At 42.9% G+C, this 16005-nt stretch overlaps 1 protein-coding gene across 2 annotated transcripts; it reads left to right on the forward strand.

Moving 5' to 3' along the window:
* The first annotated feature begins 4447 nt into the window (after positions 1-4447).
* On the forward strand, positions 4448-15323 carry pcdh18b (protocadherin 18b). 2 transcript variants are annotated; one of them, XM_061079581.1, is made up of 4 exons: positions 4448-7243; positions 7744-7832; positions 8180-8349; positions 13811-15323. In XM_061079581.1, the coding sequence occupies exons 1-4, from the start codon at positions 4727-4729 to the stop codon at positions 14767-14769; spliced, it is 3735 nt and encodes a 1244-aa protein (XP_060935564.1). In that variant the 5' UTR covers positions 4448-4726; the 3' UTR covers positions 14770-15323. The 2 variants fall into 2 exon arrangements, with proteins under 2 accessions (XP_060935564.1, XP_060935565.1); XM_061079582.1 differs by having other exon boundaries at positions 7777-7832.
* Positions 15324-16005: the final 682 nt, after the last annotated feature.

Raw genomic sequence — 16005 nt, forward strand, 5'->3', positions numbered from 1 at the left:
ATAATCAACATGATAGCATGCTGACCTAACTTCTGTCAAACTAAAGTGGAGTTTCATTCCAAATCAGCGCAACGTGAAGCCCCTCTAATCAGGAAGACACCAAGATTCCAATTTGCTGTGCGCAAGTTTGCAGATCTGTCACCATCCTGGCTGTTTCCACCCTCTCCTCCCTGTCACAACTTAACAGAAAAGCCCTTTCCTGTGAGAGGCAGCAGCACTACAGAGACGTGGGAAATCACTGTCTGATAGCGAGGTAAGACAATTCAGTCTCGGAAATGAGAGGATGCAGCAGAAAAGTAAAGTGCAAGATTTCATCTCAAAACAACTTCTGAAATACAGAGAACATCACAGATTCAAGTCAAGTCAATTTATTTATATAGCAGTTTAACAACCACCTGCAGTTTACAAAGAGAAAAGATTAAAGTGACAAAAACTTCGTAAAATGGCTGAGAGTGAGACTGAAAGATTGAGGCTATAGCCATCCCACTATACCCGTCTGAAAATGATCGTTGAAACTAAAACGATCTCTGTCTTTGTGTAATTTTTTATCTGTGTCATTACTAACATGCCTGAAAATGCCACACATGTACAATGGGTACACAATATAACGATGCACTAGAGTCAGGACAGGGTTAGCAAATAGCTTAGCATAAAAACTGGAAACAGGGGGAACCAGCTAGCCTTACCAGTCCAAAGTTAAAAAATGCACCCACCCACACTTCACTTTTTGTTTCATCCATTCACAATTAGAAATGTAAAACAAATATATTGTTGGTGAAGAATAATGTTCTGGAAATATTTATTTTTAAATAAATGTATGTATAATTCACAATAACCAATTCTATTACCACGTTCAGCTTTCAGACCACTGATCATCTGATGATGCATCATATTTTGGGTTTCATGATGTGTCATCTCTGGCTCAGCTTGGTCCTGACTCCCCCGTCTCCAATCCCTTCCGATTCACACGAGCTAACAGCATGGTAATGAGATGTTGGCAGATGCTCGCGTGCCTTTACAATTCTCCAGACCCCCTGGACGCACGCCGTGACTCCCCCTCTCCCTGATGAAAAGAAAGAAATCAGAAATGTCCACCTCCAGGGATCAAAATGTCTCTTTTACTATTACATTTGCATTACTGCATGAGTTATATACTGAATATTATATCATTGTACTGCTGTTGTATTATTTCTTTGTCTTTGTAGCAATTGTCCACGACTTTTATCAATAGTTTCTTGATTCATATAGGATTGCTTTAACTCCCTCTGTACATTTGTATTGGAAATAAGATGGAGAACAACAGAGAGTTAAATAATATAATACACTAAATATCCCTGAGTTTTACAAAAGTGCGCGCACACACCCCACCACCACCACCACTGCTAGCTCCTGGTGAGCAGAGTTTTTTTTTCGAAAGGGAGGGGTGGGGTTTGTAGGGCCCCCTCACTCCACCTGCTAAGCTGCCTTTGTCATCAGGATCTCTTGCTTCATTTCAATGACAAAGTTGCCGAGCCTCTCACCCCGCACACACCCCCCCAAAACTCCTTTCAGTAATTTTATGGTCCCTGAGGGCAGAATCTCTGCATCCCCCCATCACCCACCCGGTCATTCGACCTTTAACTGGCCATATGAGCAGCCTGGGATGACACAGCAGCCCTTCTGCCTTCTCTCTGAAGAAATAATCACAGATATTAATGCACCTAAGTTTACTGAACCTCAGCTCAGGCATTTGGAATATGATCGCAGCTTTATTAGAATCATTGCAAGAGGTTGGGGAGCGCAAGAAACTCCAGTGAGATGATTATGCTAATATTATGGTCATCACAACATATAATTCTCTAAGATGACTCTAATCTACTCTTATGTATCACACACGTTAGCTTTTATGAGAATATTACGAAAATAATATTACAGGGAGTTTGAGAGTGGTCACTCTTGACATATTGGAACCACCAATGAGTCAAACTAATTCACACCAATCAGCAGTTAGCTGCAGTTTTTCAAATGCACACAAAATGCACAACTTTAAACTGTGAAGTGTCTGGACACTTTGTGGAGTCATTCAGCATCAGTATGTGTATATATCAGCTCATGAGCCGGTGTCCATGTGTTTGCTCAGAGACAGATGGCTGCACAGAGAGCCTGTTCCCACGGGTCGCACATTGGAATTTAAAATGCAGATAAAATCCATCACAGAGACGCATCCCCTCAAAGATGCTGGCCCCAGATAATTTGCTCTGTTGAAACCAATCAGCGCTGCGGTTATCAGATATGGCTCGCACTCCAAATGAAACTTATTGAGAATATAAGCCTGTGCAGTGAGACTCATTACTTTCAGATTTTGGCAAAAGTGGAATCTGGGTGATCTTCAAAACAGGCTTGTGCTGGCTTGCTTGAGTCTGTGACACAGTGATGAGGGCATGCTGTAGAAATATTTGCTGTGATGAGAGCTTTTAAAGATTTTAGGAGTGGAGCATGGATTAATGCAGGCTATAAAATACTTATCAACCTCTGTGATCTTGATGCTGGCTGCTTCCCCACTTCTCCTCCAATGTAACATATCAGCAGCTATGAGGCAACCAAATAAAGCTTATTTAAAATGCACCAATTGTCTTTGATTACTACTGAATAGTAAACTCATAAAGTCTGCTACAGAAGTCAGTTTTACTACAACAGGATGAGGGTATTAGAATTTATCTGACATGAGCTGGAGCTAATTCTCACTTGGAGCTTTTGGCAGAGGGGGGCGTAGGAGTCTGAATAGATGGTAATTGTAGGTTTGGGTTGTCTGAGGCACTGGCCAGATGGCTTGGTGGTGCTCCCATAAAGCTCTGCTTGTCCAGTTGTTTGCTCTCTGAGCAACACTTTGAGTTTGCAGGATGGTAATTCGGTCGGATCAGGAGATGTACGCTTCCATAAAACATTATTATGCAGCAGCAGGCGGAGGCGGTTTATGAAAAGAGCGCACGTGGGGGTCAGCTGGCCATACCTTAACTAATACTGCCTGTGAAAGAGTATTTTCATGCGTCACAATGCAGTGGAAAGATCAAAAAAATGATGAGCCATTTGCTGAAATCAAATAACCTAAAAGAAGATTCTTTCCGTGGAAATAGTTAAATGTTTTTGTTTGTTTTGTAAACTGACGTGCTTTTGTTTCCACTGTCTGGCACACATTTTATATATACAATTACAGACATGTCAGTTGTCCAGGTTTATAACCAAGAGCCAGGTAAACTTTTACTTTTGTAACTGGTTAACAGATTAACTGGTAAAACACTTTTTTATGGGCATGTATTGCATTGTTTACTGCTTCCTGTGCTTACAAAGAAAGCATATAAATTACACAGAATACTGAAACAATTAAATACAAAATTGTAATTATCTGATTATAAAGTTGTGAATACTGTGTATGATTGATCTTTTGTGTGTCCCAGGAAGACACTGTTTAAATCACTTGATGTCTGATTTTGTCTAGTTGTGTGTTCTACAGTCACACGGACTCATGTTTGGCTTTGGGCATGCCAGATCTCAAACATAAAGCTCAATAAGCCGCCTCCTCATGCAGACAGGTGGATCAGGATTTAATGGCATAAGAATCAACTTGTGCGTAATAGTGCAGAAGGGGCAGGATATGGGTGAGATGAAAAGTATTAAGATAAACCCCAGGAGGAAATTCATTGCAATATTAGGATGAACACGATACAATAATGCAAGGTAGATGCAACTTGGCTCTTGGATATTGTGGAAAAAAAGGGCACGGATGATAAATATTTTTAATTTCCCGGTTTGGGGTTTAATGTGTGCGCCCTGGTCAGGCAACCACTTTAGAGCGAACAGTGTTTCTAGTTTCCTCATACTCTATTCTGAGGGCGACAATGTCGCGTTTTACGCACACACGAAAGGAGCAGAGTTGGCACACGTTGTGAATTACAATCATAACAATGTAAGCCTGCCGCGGGTCAGTTTGTGTTGTGAGCCCAGAATACTTCCTCCTCTGGCCCATTGTTGTGACACACTTTTAATGCCGGGGTGTCTCTGTGCTGGGGAGGGAGGTGGGGGAGAGAGTCGGGGCTCCCAATGGTCGTTCCCTCCTGTGATGCTTGAAGGAGGCCATTCTGGTGATTTAGGAGGAGAGGGGGTGAGGGAGTGGAATTGGGGGAAGGTGCGGGGCATTTTTTGTGTGGTAGAGAGACGCAGTTTGGGTGCTTTGGGGCGTAGAGAGAGACTGGGGGGGGGCAGACACAGTCGCTCACACGCGCACACTGAGCTCTCTCTCCCTCTCTCTGTCTCTCTCTCTCCCTCTCTCTCTCTCTCACACACACACACACACACACACACACACACACACACACACACACACACAGGAGCACACACACACACTGGGAGAAAGCTGCGCCTTTTCTTCTCTCAGACACACTCTCACTCATTCTAGGAGGCGCACGCACAGGAGGCGGCGGGCATATGTGGTAATGTGAGAAAGCCACAAGGAAGGCGCCGCGATTTGATCGTGTATTTTATTCTTCAACTAAGGAAATACATTAACAGTATCTCGTGTAACTATCCACTTATTTATCTATTTATTTATTTATTTATCTGTTTTGCGGAGTTGTTTTTTTGAGGAGCGGAGAGCAGCAGCGCAGGATTCAACATGCCAGACTTCTGAGAGGACATCTACCCACGGCCCCACGACCTGATTTTTTTTGCCTCTGTGGAAGTATTCGTCGAGATGTGCGCGCAGAAGATGGGTGCAAAAATGATTCAAGCAAAAGGAAATATTTTCTCTCCCGCACTGCTCCAACTACTGCTTTTGGTCGCCCTTACGCACGGAGCCACTGGTAAGACTTTGAAATATAAAGTTTACGAGGAGCAGAAAGTAGGCACGGTTATTGCACGGTTAAGGGAAGATGTAGCCGGGGTTTTATCCAAACTACCGAGTTCGTTGACCTTTCGGTTCCGCGCTATGCAACGAGGGAGCACGCCGTTCTTGTCTGTTCGGGAGGAGGACGGGGAGATCAGCATCGGCACCAAAATTGACCGCGAGAAGCTTTGTGAGAAAAACTTGAACTGCTCGATTGAATTCGATGTGGTCACGCTCCCGACGGAGTACCTGCAGCTGTTCCATGTGGAAGTGGAAGTGCTGGACATTAACGACAACTCCCCGCACTTCTCCCGCTCCATTGTCCCAGTCGAGATTTCCGAAAGCGCAGCGGTGGGGACGCGAATCCCGTTGGACGGCGCAGTGGATGCAGATGTCGGAGAAAACGCTTTGCACACCTACTCACTGACACCCAATAACTTCTTTAAGATTGATGTGAGAACCAGGACGGACGGGGCCAAGTACGCAGAGTTGGTGGTGATGAGGGAGCTGGACCGGGAGGTGCTGTCCAGTTACCAGCTCCAGCTCACAGCCTCGGATAACGGTGTACCCCCCAAATCCGGCTCCACTTTGGTCAAAATCAGCATTTCTGACTCCAACGACAACAGCCCAGTCTTTGATGAGCAGGCTTACATCATCAATTTGCTGGAAAACTCTCCCCTTGGGACTCTAATCATTGATTTAAACGCCACAGACCCAGATGAGGGCACTAATGGGAAAATAGTCTACTCTTTCAGCAGTCACATTCCACCAAAGATCCTGGAAACATTTAAGATAAACCCAGAAAATGGCCACATTACTCTTATTAAAAAAGTGGACTATGAAAGCGCTGCTTCCTATGAGCTAGATGTGCAGGCTCAGGACATGGGACCTAACTCCATCCCTGGACTTTGCAAAATTGTGGTGAAAGTGGTGGATGTAAATGACAACAAACCAGAGATTAACATCAACCTGATGACACCTGGTAAAGAGGAGGTGGCCTACATTTCAGAGGGGGCCCCTGTGGACACCTTCATAGCTCTGGTGCGTGTTGACGACAGTGATGCAGGCCTCAATGGGGAGGTTGTTTGCAGGCTGCACGGCCACGGCCACTTCAGACTCCAGAAGACCTACGAGAAGAATTATATGATCCTCACTAACATCTCGTTGGACAGGGAGAAGAGGTCAGAGTACAGCCTGACTGTCATAGCTGAGGACAGGGGGTCTCCTAGTCTCTCCACCATCAAACATTTTACTGTTCAGGTGTTGGATGAAAATGACAATCCTCCACGTTTCGAGAAGAGCCACTATGAGGTCTTCAAATCAGAGAACAACTCACCAGGAGCATATCTGATGACTGTGGTGGCATCAGATCCAGATCTGGGAACCAATGGCCAGGTCACCTACACCATCATAGATGCCCTGGTCCAAGGGAGCCCTATCTCCACCTATGTCACCATTGATCCCTCTAATGGCGCCATCTATGCCCTACGCAGCTTTGACCATGAAGACGTCAGCCGAATCGCCTTCACCATTCAGGCACGCGATGGGGGAAACCCTGCACTGTCCACGAACACCACCGTCCTTCTAACTGTTTTGGATGAAAATGACAACCCCCCCATCATCCACTCCCCTTCCCTCCAGAATCACACCGCTGAGCTTCTGGTCTGGAAGTATGCATCCCCGGGCCAGCTGATAACTGCGCTTAAAGTCACAGACCGTGATGCTGGTGCCAATGGAGAGCTGAGCTGCGCCATTGTTGGTGGCAATGAGGATATGCTGTTTGTGATGGATGCCCGGCGATGTGAGCTCAGAACCAATGCAAGCCTGGAACAGGCTCCTCGGGATGTGATGGAGCTGAAGGTAGAAGTGCAAGACAGGGGCACCAGTCGGCTGTCCACAGGCGCCCTCCTCAGGCTCTCCCTGCAGGAGACCATGGACATCCTCCCCCCTCTCTACCCCACTGGCACCAGCCAAGCTTCACTGGATCTCTCTCTCATAGTCATCATCTCTCTAGGTGCTGTTTGTGCTCTACTACTCATCGTCATGGTGATGTTTGCCACCACCCGCTGCACCAGAGAGAAGAAAGACCCAAGACATAACTACAACTGCCGTGTGGCAGAAAACAGCTACCAGAACCACCCCAAGAAGCCTGCCAGGCAGATCCACAAAGCAGACATCACCCTGGTCCCAACTGTCAATGGGACTCTGCCTGTCCGGGCTCACCCACGCTCCCCGTCAGCCTCTCCAGCGCCTGAGAGGGGCACCCTAGGTAGCAGGCAGAGCCATCATAGCCGCCAGTCCCTCAACAGCCTGGTCACCATCTCCTCCAACCATGTTCCAGAGAATTTTGCCCTGGAGCTGGCCCACGCCACACCTCCTGTAGAGGTAAGACAGTCAGATTTCAGTTTCCTTAATGCTTGCAGTAAATTTTTTTAATTATCTTTACTTATATTAATTTATTAAAATTAGTGGTCACTAATCTTTATTTTATTGTAATAAGTACCTCTGCATATTCTCAAAAAGATTAAGAGATAAACAACTTGTTGTATTTATGCCCAAAATCATGAACTATGTAGTTTGTTTATGTCTTATATTCAGTATTTGTTCTGAATTTATTCCTTGCTCCCATATTCTGTTACGTCCAGCCCTTTGTGTCATATTTTTGTTGACCATCACATTCAGGAGCAAGTCACAAAGTCTTGTCACCACACCCCCTACCCTCCAACCCCACCCAGCAGACCTACCATTTCCCCACATATCCCCCCCCCCCACACTACATTGTCTTGTGGCCTTGCTTGTTTGACTCCATTCATTTTCCCGTCTTCATTTTTTTCTTTTTCTTTTGTGTCCTTTTCTTCTTTTTTTTGTTTTTGTTTTGATTGTAGCAAGTCTCACAGCTTCTGTCCATGCTCCATCAGGGTCAGTACCAGCCACGACCAAGCTTCAGAGGCAACAAATACACCAGGAGCTACAGGTAATGGGCATGCACAAGGCTTTTAAAGAGTTTGTTGTTAGACTTACGTAGAAGTATAATATCAGAAATATCAGAAATAATTCCAATATGAATTTGTCTGCTGTCAGTACTTTCGCATAGCCCCTTACATCCATAAGTCGTAGCTTTTAGGTTTAGAGTCAAACTGTATGCTCAGTAACATCACATTTGCATAATTTTATGTAAAACCCCTTCTGCAGCATGCTCTCTGCCTCTCTGTGAACCTTATTATCCATTGGTAGCATGCTGTACCATACCCATTTGATAATATTATTTTCAATGATTAGTCCTTTCTGACAAATGTATCAAGTTGTTGTCTCTCTTTGCAGATATGCTTTGAATGAGATGGATAAGTTCAGTCTGAAGGACAGCGGTCGTGGAGACAGTGAGGCCGGGGACAGCGACTATGAGCCTGGCAGGGAGTCCCCCATGGACCGGCTCCTTGGTGAGGGCTTTACTGAGATATATGCCCCTGATGGCCAGCACAGAACGCATGCAGGTATACCACTGGCCCCCCATCCACAACTTCACACCCATGACTTCATATCACATAATTTCCTTTCTTCCTATCATCTAGTACTGAATCCAAATCAATTTTATGTTTAAAATTTAACTAAATCCTTGCCACAATACATTACACTAGATCCATTAAATTTCATAGGACAAAGATGTAGGGCTCACTTATTATTGAGCTATCTGCCAAATACATTTAAAATATTAATTCAGTTAATTAAAAATTTGAATTAAAAAATAGTCCCTTGGTAAACACGAGCCGGTTTAGAAGATGAAGAAAAGCAGGAAATCTTGACATTTAACAGGCTGGAGGCAGCAAACTCTACTTGAAAAGTGATATGTCTAATCTAAATGTACAGTTGCTGATTAATATCCTGTCAGTTGACAAATTGAGTAACCAGCTATTCATTCAGTTCAAACACAAGTAACATGATATGTCTGCTCAGTGTAATTAATCATTATGACCTTGTCACTACACACAGGATGGTAAACGTGTGTCCCCCCCCCCAAGTTGTCTCTTGAATTTTTAAATATGGTTCAACTGGGCTTAACCAGTTTCCCAACACTGCGGTTGCAAACCCATCCAGGGGTCACCTGGTGAACACAGGGTTGTGCCAGATGTCTTAGACTGACACATTGATGCGCTTGATATACAGTACTATAGTAAGGATTAAATAAACAGTTTGTAAGTTAGAACTCTCCAATGCTATATGTTGGAACGGTTTTTGGTCGGGGTAATCATTCATCCTGTCCAGGCTGGCCCTGCAGCAATCCCTTTATAGCATAATTCCAGCATAAGTGGGGATGGGGGATGAAGTACACATTTTTTATGTGCAAAAATGGATTCCACAGTTCAGGCAAAACTAATATGAAGCTACAGCAGTCTTAGGTTACACAAATCAAGTAGATATATACAAAAGTTACAGTCTCAAATTTCTGCCTGTGTGGCTCCCCAGACTCAGAGGAAGTCTCATATAAAGAGACAAATGAAAAGATACACACTCCATATAATTCAGGAGCTAAAGCCTTATATCAGCTACACCCGATTTAAGCTGAACAACCACAGGATGAGGGCTGTGAATTTTGTCTCGTATGTCTTACAGTGGAGTCAAGCGTATAAGGAATAACTACAGGTTTAGTGACCGATAACATTAGTGTATTAAGACGGTCTTAAAAATAATCAAAGACTATACTTACGGTTATTCAGTTCCCCATCCTTTAAAAACTGAAATTCACAAGGTGCCATACACAATTCACATGACTAACAGACAAGTCTACTCCAGGAATTATGATAATCTTACGTATTAACAGGTCAGACCAGGTTAAGAAACTCTGGGTTAGGACAAAGCAGGTGCCATACATTCATCATTCCTCATTTTTATTTTGCATTACAAGTTGACCGCATGTGTATTGGCATGGAATGTTTGTCAGAGACACTGTAGACACTCATCCACTGAGTTTCACCTCATGGCTTCAGATAGCTCAGCAGATCCTCCCTTACAGTACTCCTCTTCTCTTCCATTCTCTCCACTGTCGAGTTAACAAGGAAGAATTTGAGCACTTGTTGAACATTGACTGACCTGCTGACTTCGATATATTCTACCCTTCAAATCTATCTATCTGGCAGGTTTCACAGACCTGTTGCTTTAGAAACATTCAGACACATGCTCTAAAGTTCCTCTGTCTCTCAGCCTGACTTAGCAAATGTCACAGAGGTTGCAACTTCTTTTATCGAGTCATCCTCCTCCTCCCAAAGCACCCACTTCTTTCCAGCCAGCTTCCCACACAGCCATCATGCGACACTGCATTTGAGCTACATCGCAATTAAAGTTGACCCAGACGGGCAGACAATCTCATCACTAACACCCCCTTCCTCACTTTCTTTATAGCTGTGTGGAGGAGCTGTGCTTGTTAGTCCTTCTCCTTTTCCTACCTTCAAGCTTTCACTGTCAGCCATCCAAAATGGAGCCCTCATGCTTCCCTGATGAAAAGGACGCATTTAATTGCCATGTGACAAGTAGTTGCCATGGCGTCTGCTCTGAGCTGTGCTCATGATTAGGCCCTAAAGAGCATAATTACATCTCAAAGCTCACAGTTCTCATTCTGTATATTCACCCGCCTTCCACCCGCGTGTCCGCTGCAGCATAGATGATTTCGAACAGTGTTTATCTGGTTCCTGTCATTATGACTGGATATAGCCATCTTTGCTCAGGTGTAGAAGGAGGTAGAAACTCTTGGTATGTGGTTCATGTAGAAGCAGAAGTCATCCTCAAATGATTATTAACAACCTTTTGAGAAAAATATGAAATTCTTTTAAAAAGAAATAACAGCTATTCTGTTCTCCATTACTTGACTTTGCTTTTTTTAAAGACTAGTGTGACAAACCGGTTTGTTTAGACATGGAATCAGGGTGGGGCTAGGCCTAACAGTCAATGTTGGAGGCAGGATAAACAGTTAGCCTTACTCAAAGTTTGAAACTATAAGCCACTGTTGTTCAATCTATAGGCAATTTGTATAAGAACTGAGTGGAACGATAAAGTAAGGGTATTCTGAATATGTTCATAGATATTTTTCTTAACTTATTGCCACTATCTGTTTTGCCCTACTTCCAGTCCAACGGCTAAGCTGAACACATCACTCAGTCTTCATACAAACACACCGACCTGATATTGATATCAATATTTTCAACTCGCTCTTAGAAGTGAAGTTAATTATTCCCCGAGTCCTAATGGCACCCTGACCAAAGAAAAACATTTGAAGAACCCACTATGCTCTGGCCCACACAGGTGGTTATCTAAGAAGACATTTGACATTAATCACATGAATGTGAAGGACAAATTAAAGGCCAACAACATGTACAACATCCTTGAAGTCCAGGGCCGATTGTCAGTGTTACAGATAGAAGTGGACCTCTTATCCACAGACACTGATCAACAGATGGCAAGAGCTCTCCTGGCAGTTTGTTTATGATAACCTGAATTGTGGTTAAAAATATCCTCACTGTCAAGCCTGACCTTATTCTTTTTGCATAATGAATGAGGAGAAAACAGTGTTGTCACATGCAGGGGTGATTGAAGATATGCACTGCAGATGAATTTGTTCTAAATGGGTTAAAGGAGCAACACATATTTTTCCAGGCTCTATTTGAACAATTTAAGAGCACGGCATCGTCAGTGTTTTGGACATAAAATGTAGTGAGCCAATTAGACTGCCATTTCTCATTCCCTTCTCATTTCACATTGGAAGCTTTTATATTATAAGGGCAGATTTGCCAGGTATGTGTATGCACTGTTCACCTGTCTATGTAGGGGCATATTATATCTTGATATTGCTCTTTAAGATAATAGTGAAATACTGGACCACTGCTCAGAATTTCGTTTTTCAAAGGGGAAATAGCCTCAAGATCAGTAACCAACGATGCACCTGACCACACTAATCAAAGGGGCATTTGCTACTTAAACAACCTAGGTGTTTGGACAGGAAAATGACAATTGAAAAAGCTATAACAGTAGTCAAAATCAGTTAACTACTACTACACTATTACCAGTGTGGTGCTTCTGGGTGTCTTTGACAGATATGGGCATTAATCAGGCACAGAGTTTCTGATAAACATATCAACAAGTTGCATTATGGGAAAAGTAGGCTCCAGTGTTTTTGGAGCTTAACCCAATACCATTCGTGTTTACTATCTGTCTCGTACTAGCATTCAAAAAAAAGATTTAACTGTAATGTTAAATTACTTGAAATGTGTCAAATTTTTTCCCTTGGTTTAGTCTAAATCATGCCAACAGTCTTGGTCATTCTGCTTGCTCAGTGGATAACGGCGTCCTTCTGCTCCTTCTTCTCAAACATAAAGGTTTTCTCACATTATCAGCAGTGAGTCATTTAGCCCTGAGTTCTAAATACAAAAGCCTTATGACCCAGGGGCAAGGAACTCAGTTAGTAAGTCATCTGAATTGACATTGCAGTCAGTCACATAGGCAGGCTTTCTAATAATGTTTGCCTGACACGTTATTATTTTTGCACACAAATCAGTGGGGTTAAATCTTTCATTTTTTACCCTTTCATCAGCGGGCCAGGGCACCAAATCTGCCACTAACCGGCACTGATTTTCTCCCCCTTCCAGTGCATTCAAATGCACTTTTCATCTGCTCTAAGATGTATTATAAATGTTCCTTTCATGTTAATGAGGGTATAATGAAGTCCCTCAATGGCACGACTGAAAAGCGCCGCACTCCTTTAATGAAGGCTTTAAGTTGGCATATTTGATTTGTCTAATTTATTCTTCAGAGATTTTCTATTTGAAGATTTAATATTGAAAAGGGCGAGTTGAAAGGGAAAAATGCAGGGGTTTTAGAGGAGGAGGTATTTTGAATGGGTAATAGGCATTGATCGGCTCTGCTGAATTGTCTCATCGTGGTAAATACATTGGAAGGCAGCAGGTAGTGTTCCTGCGAAGAGCTTTCAGACTAATTAGAGCAGATTTCCGTGGTGTTTCCACAGACAAAACACCTGAGGAGAGGCAGGCTGGATGGAAAAATAATCAACTGTCAGGAACCTTATTTACATCTCTTTGATTCTGAGATTCTATTCATGGTTGTTTCCTTCACACAAGAAAAAGACGAGATGTCTCTAGTATTATCTACAAGATACATCCAATGTGAAGACACGTAATGTACGACATTCTCTGCCTGCAAAAAGTCAACTGTTCAAACAAGAAAAACTTAAATCTTTGTAAAGATTTGAAGCGGTTTGACAATCAGGATGTTTCAGAGAGAACTTTCACAGCATATGAATTAGAAATTTACTAATCATTTTAGAATTTTTCTTTAAATTACCAAATATAACAATTCACTTATCATTGGATAATGAGACTTGTCCTTTGGTTCCCACCTCTTTGGGTTTTGTGGCCCTTTAAATCAAAGTCTCTTTATAAATCCTTGGTAGAGGCTATACATTATTATAGTATAAATTGAGCTTAAACCTTTGGGGGGCGGAGGGGGATTTATCAACAGAAAAGTAGTTCGCAAGAGTTTGGATAATGGATCGGTTGTTAAAGTTGTTCAATCGACCAAATATGGCACACTACGTTGGCTCCAGCTTCTCAAATGTGTTGATTTTGTGCTTTTCTGTGTTTTGCATCAACGGAATTTAAGGTCTTAATATCTTTTTCAAGAAGTCAGTTTGGGCTCCTCCTGGAAGCTGTTGTAATATTTTAATTTATGTCTGGAACGTTTTGATCAAAAAAGATCTGGCTAAATATCTGGCTAGATATTCAATGCCACTTATCAGTACAGCTCGGTTTTAATACTTAATGCTACACATTTCTGTTGGTTTTCAAAGGGAATTGAAGTTTGATGCCCAGCTCTAACCATTTCCAAATGAACTTTACTGTGTGTGCAGCTCAGTATTTCTAGATACTCATACGTGGTTTGTCTTTCTTCCAGCTATGAGGCTCTGCACAGAGGAGTGTCGTGTTCTGGGTCACTCAGATCAGTGCTGGATGCCCCCCTTGGCCTCACCAGCCTCATCATCCTCCGACTACAGGAGCAACCTCTATATCCCAGGAGAAGAAGCCCGCCAAGTAACTGACCTCTTGCAGGAAAAGACCCCACAGCCCTGCACAGACACTGTGACTGCCCGGAACCAGAGCTTTTCCACCTTTGGCAAGGACCTGGGCGGTGAGGACGGTGGAGAGGAGGAGGAGGGGAGAGAGGACAGCAGGGGGGACAGAGATGAAGACCTGTGTGGGACCACGTCACTGTTGTCAGAGATGAGCAGCGTGTTCCAGAGGTTGCTACCCCAGGGTCTCGACTCCTATGTCCAGGTCAACGAGAAAGAGAAAGGGACAAGTCTGAGTGGTGTGGGTGTGCCTATGACTGGGTCTTTGGATCGCAGGAGGGGCCATCTGCCTGGCAAGCCCAGCCCCTCTGTTCACCAGCAAGGCGTGGCAGCCTGGGCTGCCAATACCCACTTCCAGAACCCGGGAAGCAGCATCGGTCCATCTGGCCATCATCAGGGTGGCAGCTACCACACCCTGAAACCCAGCACCAAGCTCAGCTCTCAGAGCAGCAGCCACAAGGGCTCGCAGGCACCCAAAAACAGTCCTCAGAACAGCGGCCACCCCTGTAAGCCCCACAGTAGCCCTCTGCTCACAGCACTGGTCAGTCCCACTCTGATGCAGCATTCCCCAGCCCCTGTGGCACTACAGGTGCCGCTCCCCGGGCCCTCCTGCAAGTGGTTGCCTGCGATGGAGGAGATCCCAGAGAATTACGAGGAGGACGATTTTGACTCTGTGCTCAACCACCTTCAGGGCAAACGCAGCGACAGCAGACATGAGCTGGTGGATGCCAGCGAGCTGGTGGCTGAAATCAACAAACTTTTGCAGGATGTACGGCAGAGCTAGACTTCCTGTTTCTTATCCTCTTTATTTATTCACCACCCAATGACTGCTTCCTTTTAGCTTAAGTATAAAAGTGAGCACCCTTGGGTGGCAAAAAACGACAGAAACATAAGTTAAAGGAGAAACGAAGAAAAAAAACAAGACCTGCAATTGTCGTTAAAGTTGCATTTATAATGTAATAATTGTGTTTTGTGAATGCTAAATATCCAAAAAATTGTTTGTAATTGCTTGTTTTGGTACACAATGTACACTATGTGACTGTATTTATCTTTGTATTTTAAAAATACATTTGTATTCTTATATTTATAAAAAAAAAGTGTATATAAACTTAATCAGAAGTCTATTTTTATATTTTGAATGCATGTTGAGTACAAAGACATTGAATCAATACTGACATGCGATCGACATTCTATGTATTTAAACAGTTTTTTGTATTGTGATTTCTTTTGTTGTCACTATGATATGTATACATGAATATATTAATGAAGTAATGGACACTTGTCTTTGTGGTCTGTTGTTGAGAAGGGGAGAGTACACAAATAAAAATAATACATAAACATTTCAGTCTGTGTTTTATATCTTTTTAGTTTTTTATCTATCTGAATAAACATGTACAACGTTTGCAGTAGTTTCACAATTCAATGTGTAGCTCTACAACTAGATCTCACATGTCATGATAAACATTTCCTTCAAAGGTAGTCTTTACAGTTTGTCGAATGCAAATGGAGGATACATTAACAACACAATCTTCCTCTACAGTTATTGGAATTGTAAGTTAATTTATTCTTACTTTGCTGGGCATTTGAAGGATGTCTCTATGAGTAAAAGCTTCGGAGCAGCTATTTCATGACTCTTTGACTGGTTCAGATATTCAATCCATATTCAAATGAAAAAATAAGTCAAGTTGTTCATATGATATCAGGACAAAAGTCAGTGTAAATAATTTATTGCCAACACTTCAATACACAACTGAAGACAAATTATTGGACTGGGGACCAATTCATTAAATTTGTAGATCACTACTGACATATTATGGCAGCTAACTTCTCATTCAACAGAAAATTACCCTACGATAATTTTGATGGTCAGGTCATTGTTTGTAAGACTTTTCTTTGTTCTAAATCGGTGGTTTTTGAACTGGATTGTTGTCTCATACCATAAAATAAAATAAAGGAAGACAGAGGCTCTGCATTCTGCCTTCAAACCCACAGTCACTTGAATTCACAACTGGAAAGGATC

This window comes from Limanda limanda, chromosome 10 (assembly GCF_963576545.1).
Source record: "Limanda limanda chromosome 10, fLimLim1.1, whole genome shotgun sequence".
In the NCBI taxonomy this organism is placed as follows: Eukaryota; Metazoa; Chordata; class Actinopteri; order Pleuronectiformes; family Pleuronectidae; genus Limanda; species Limanda limanda.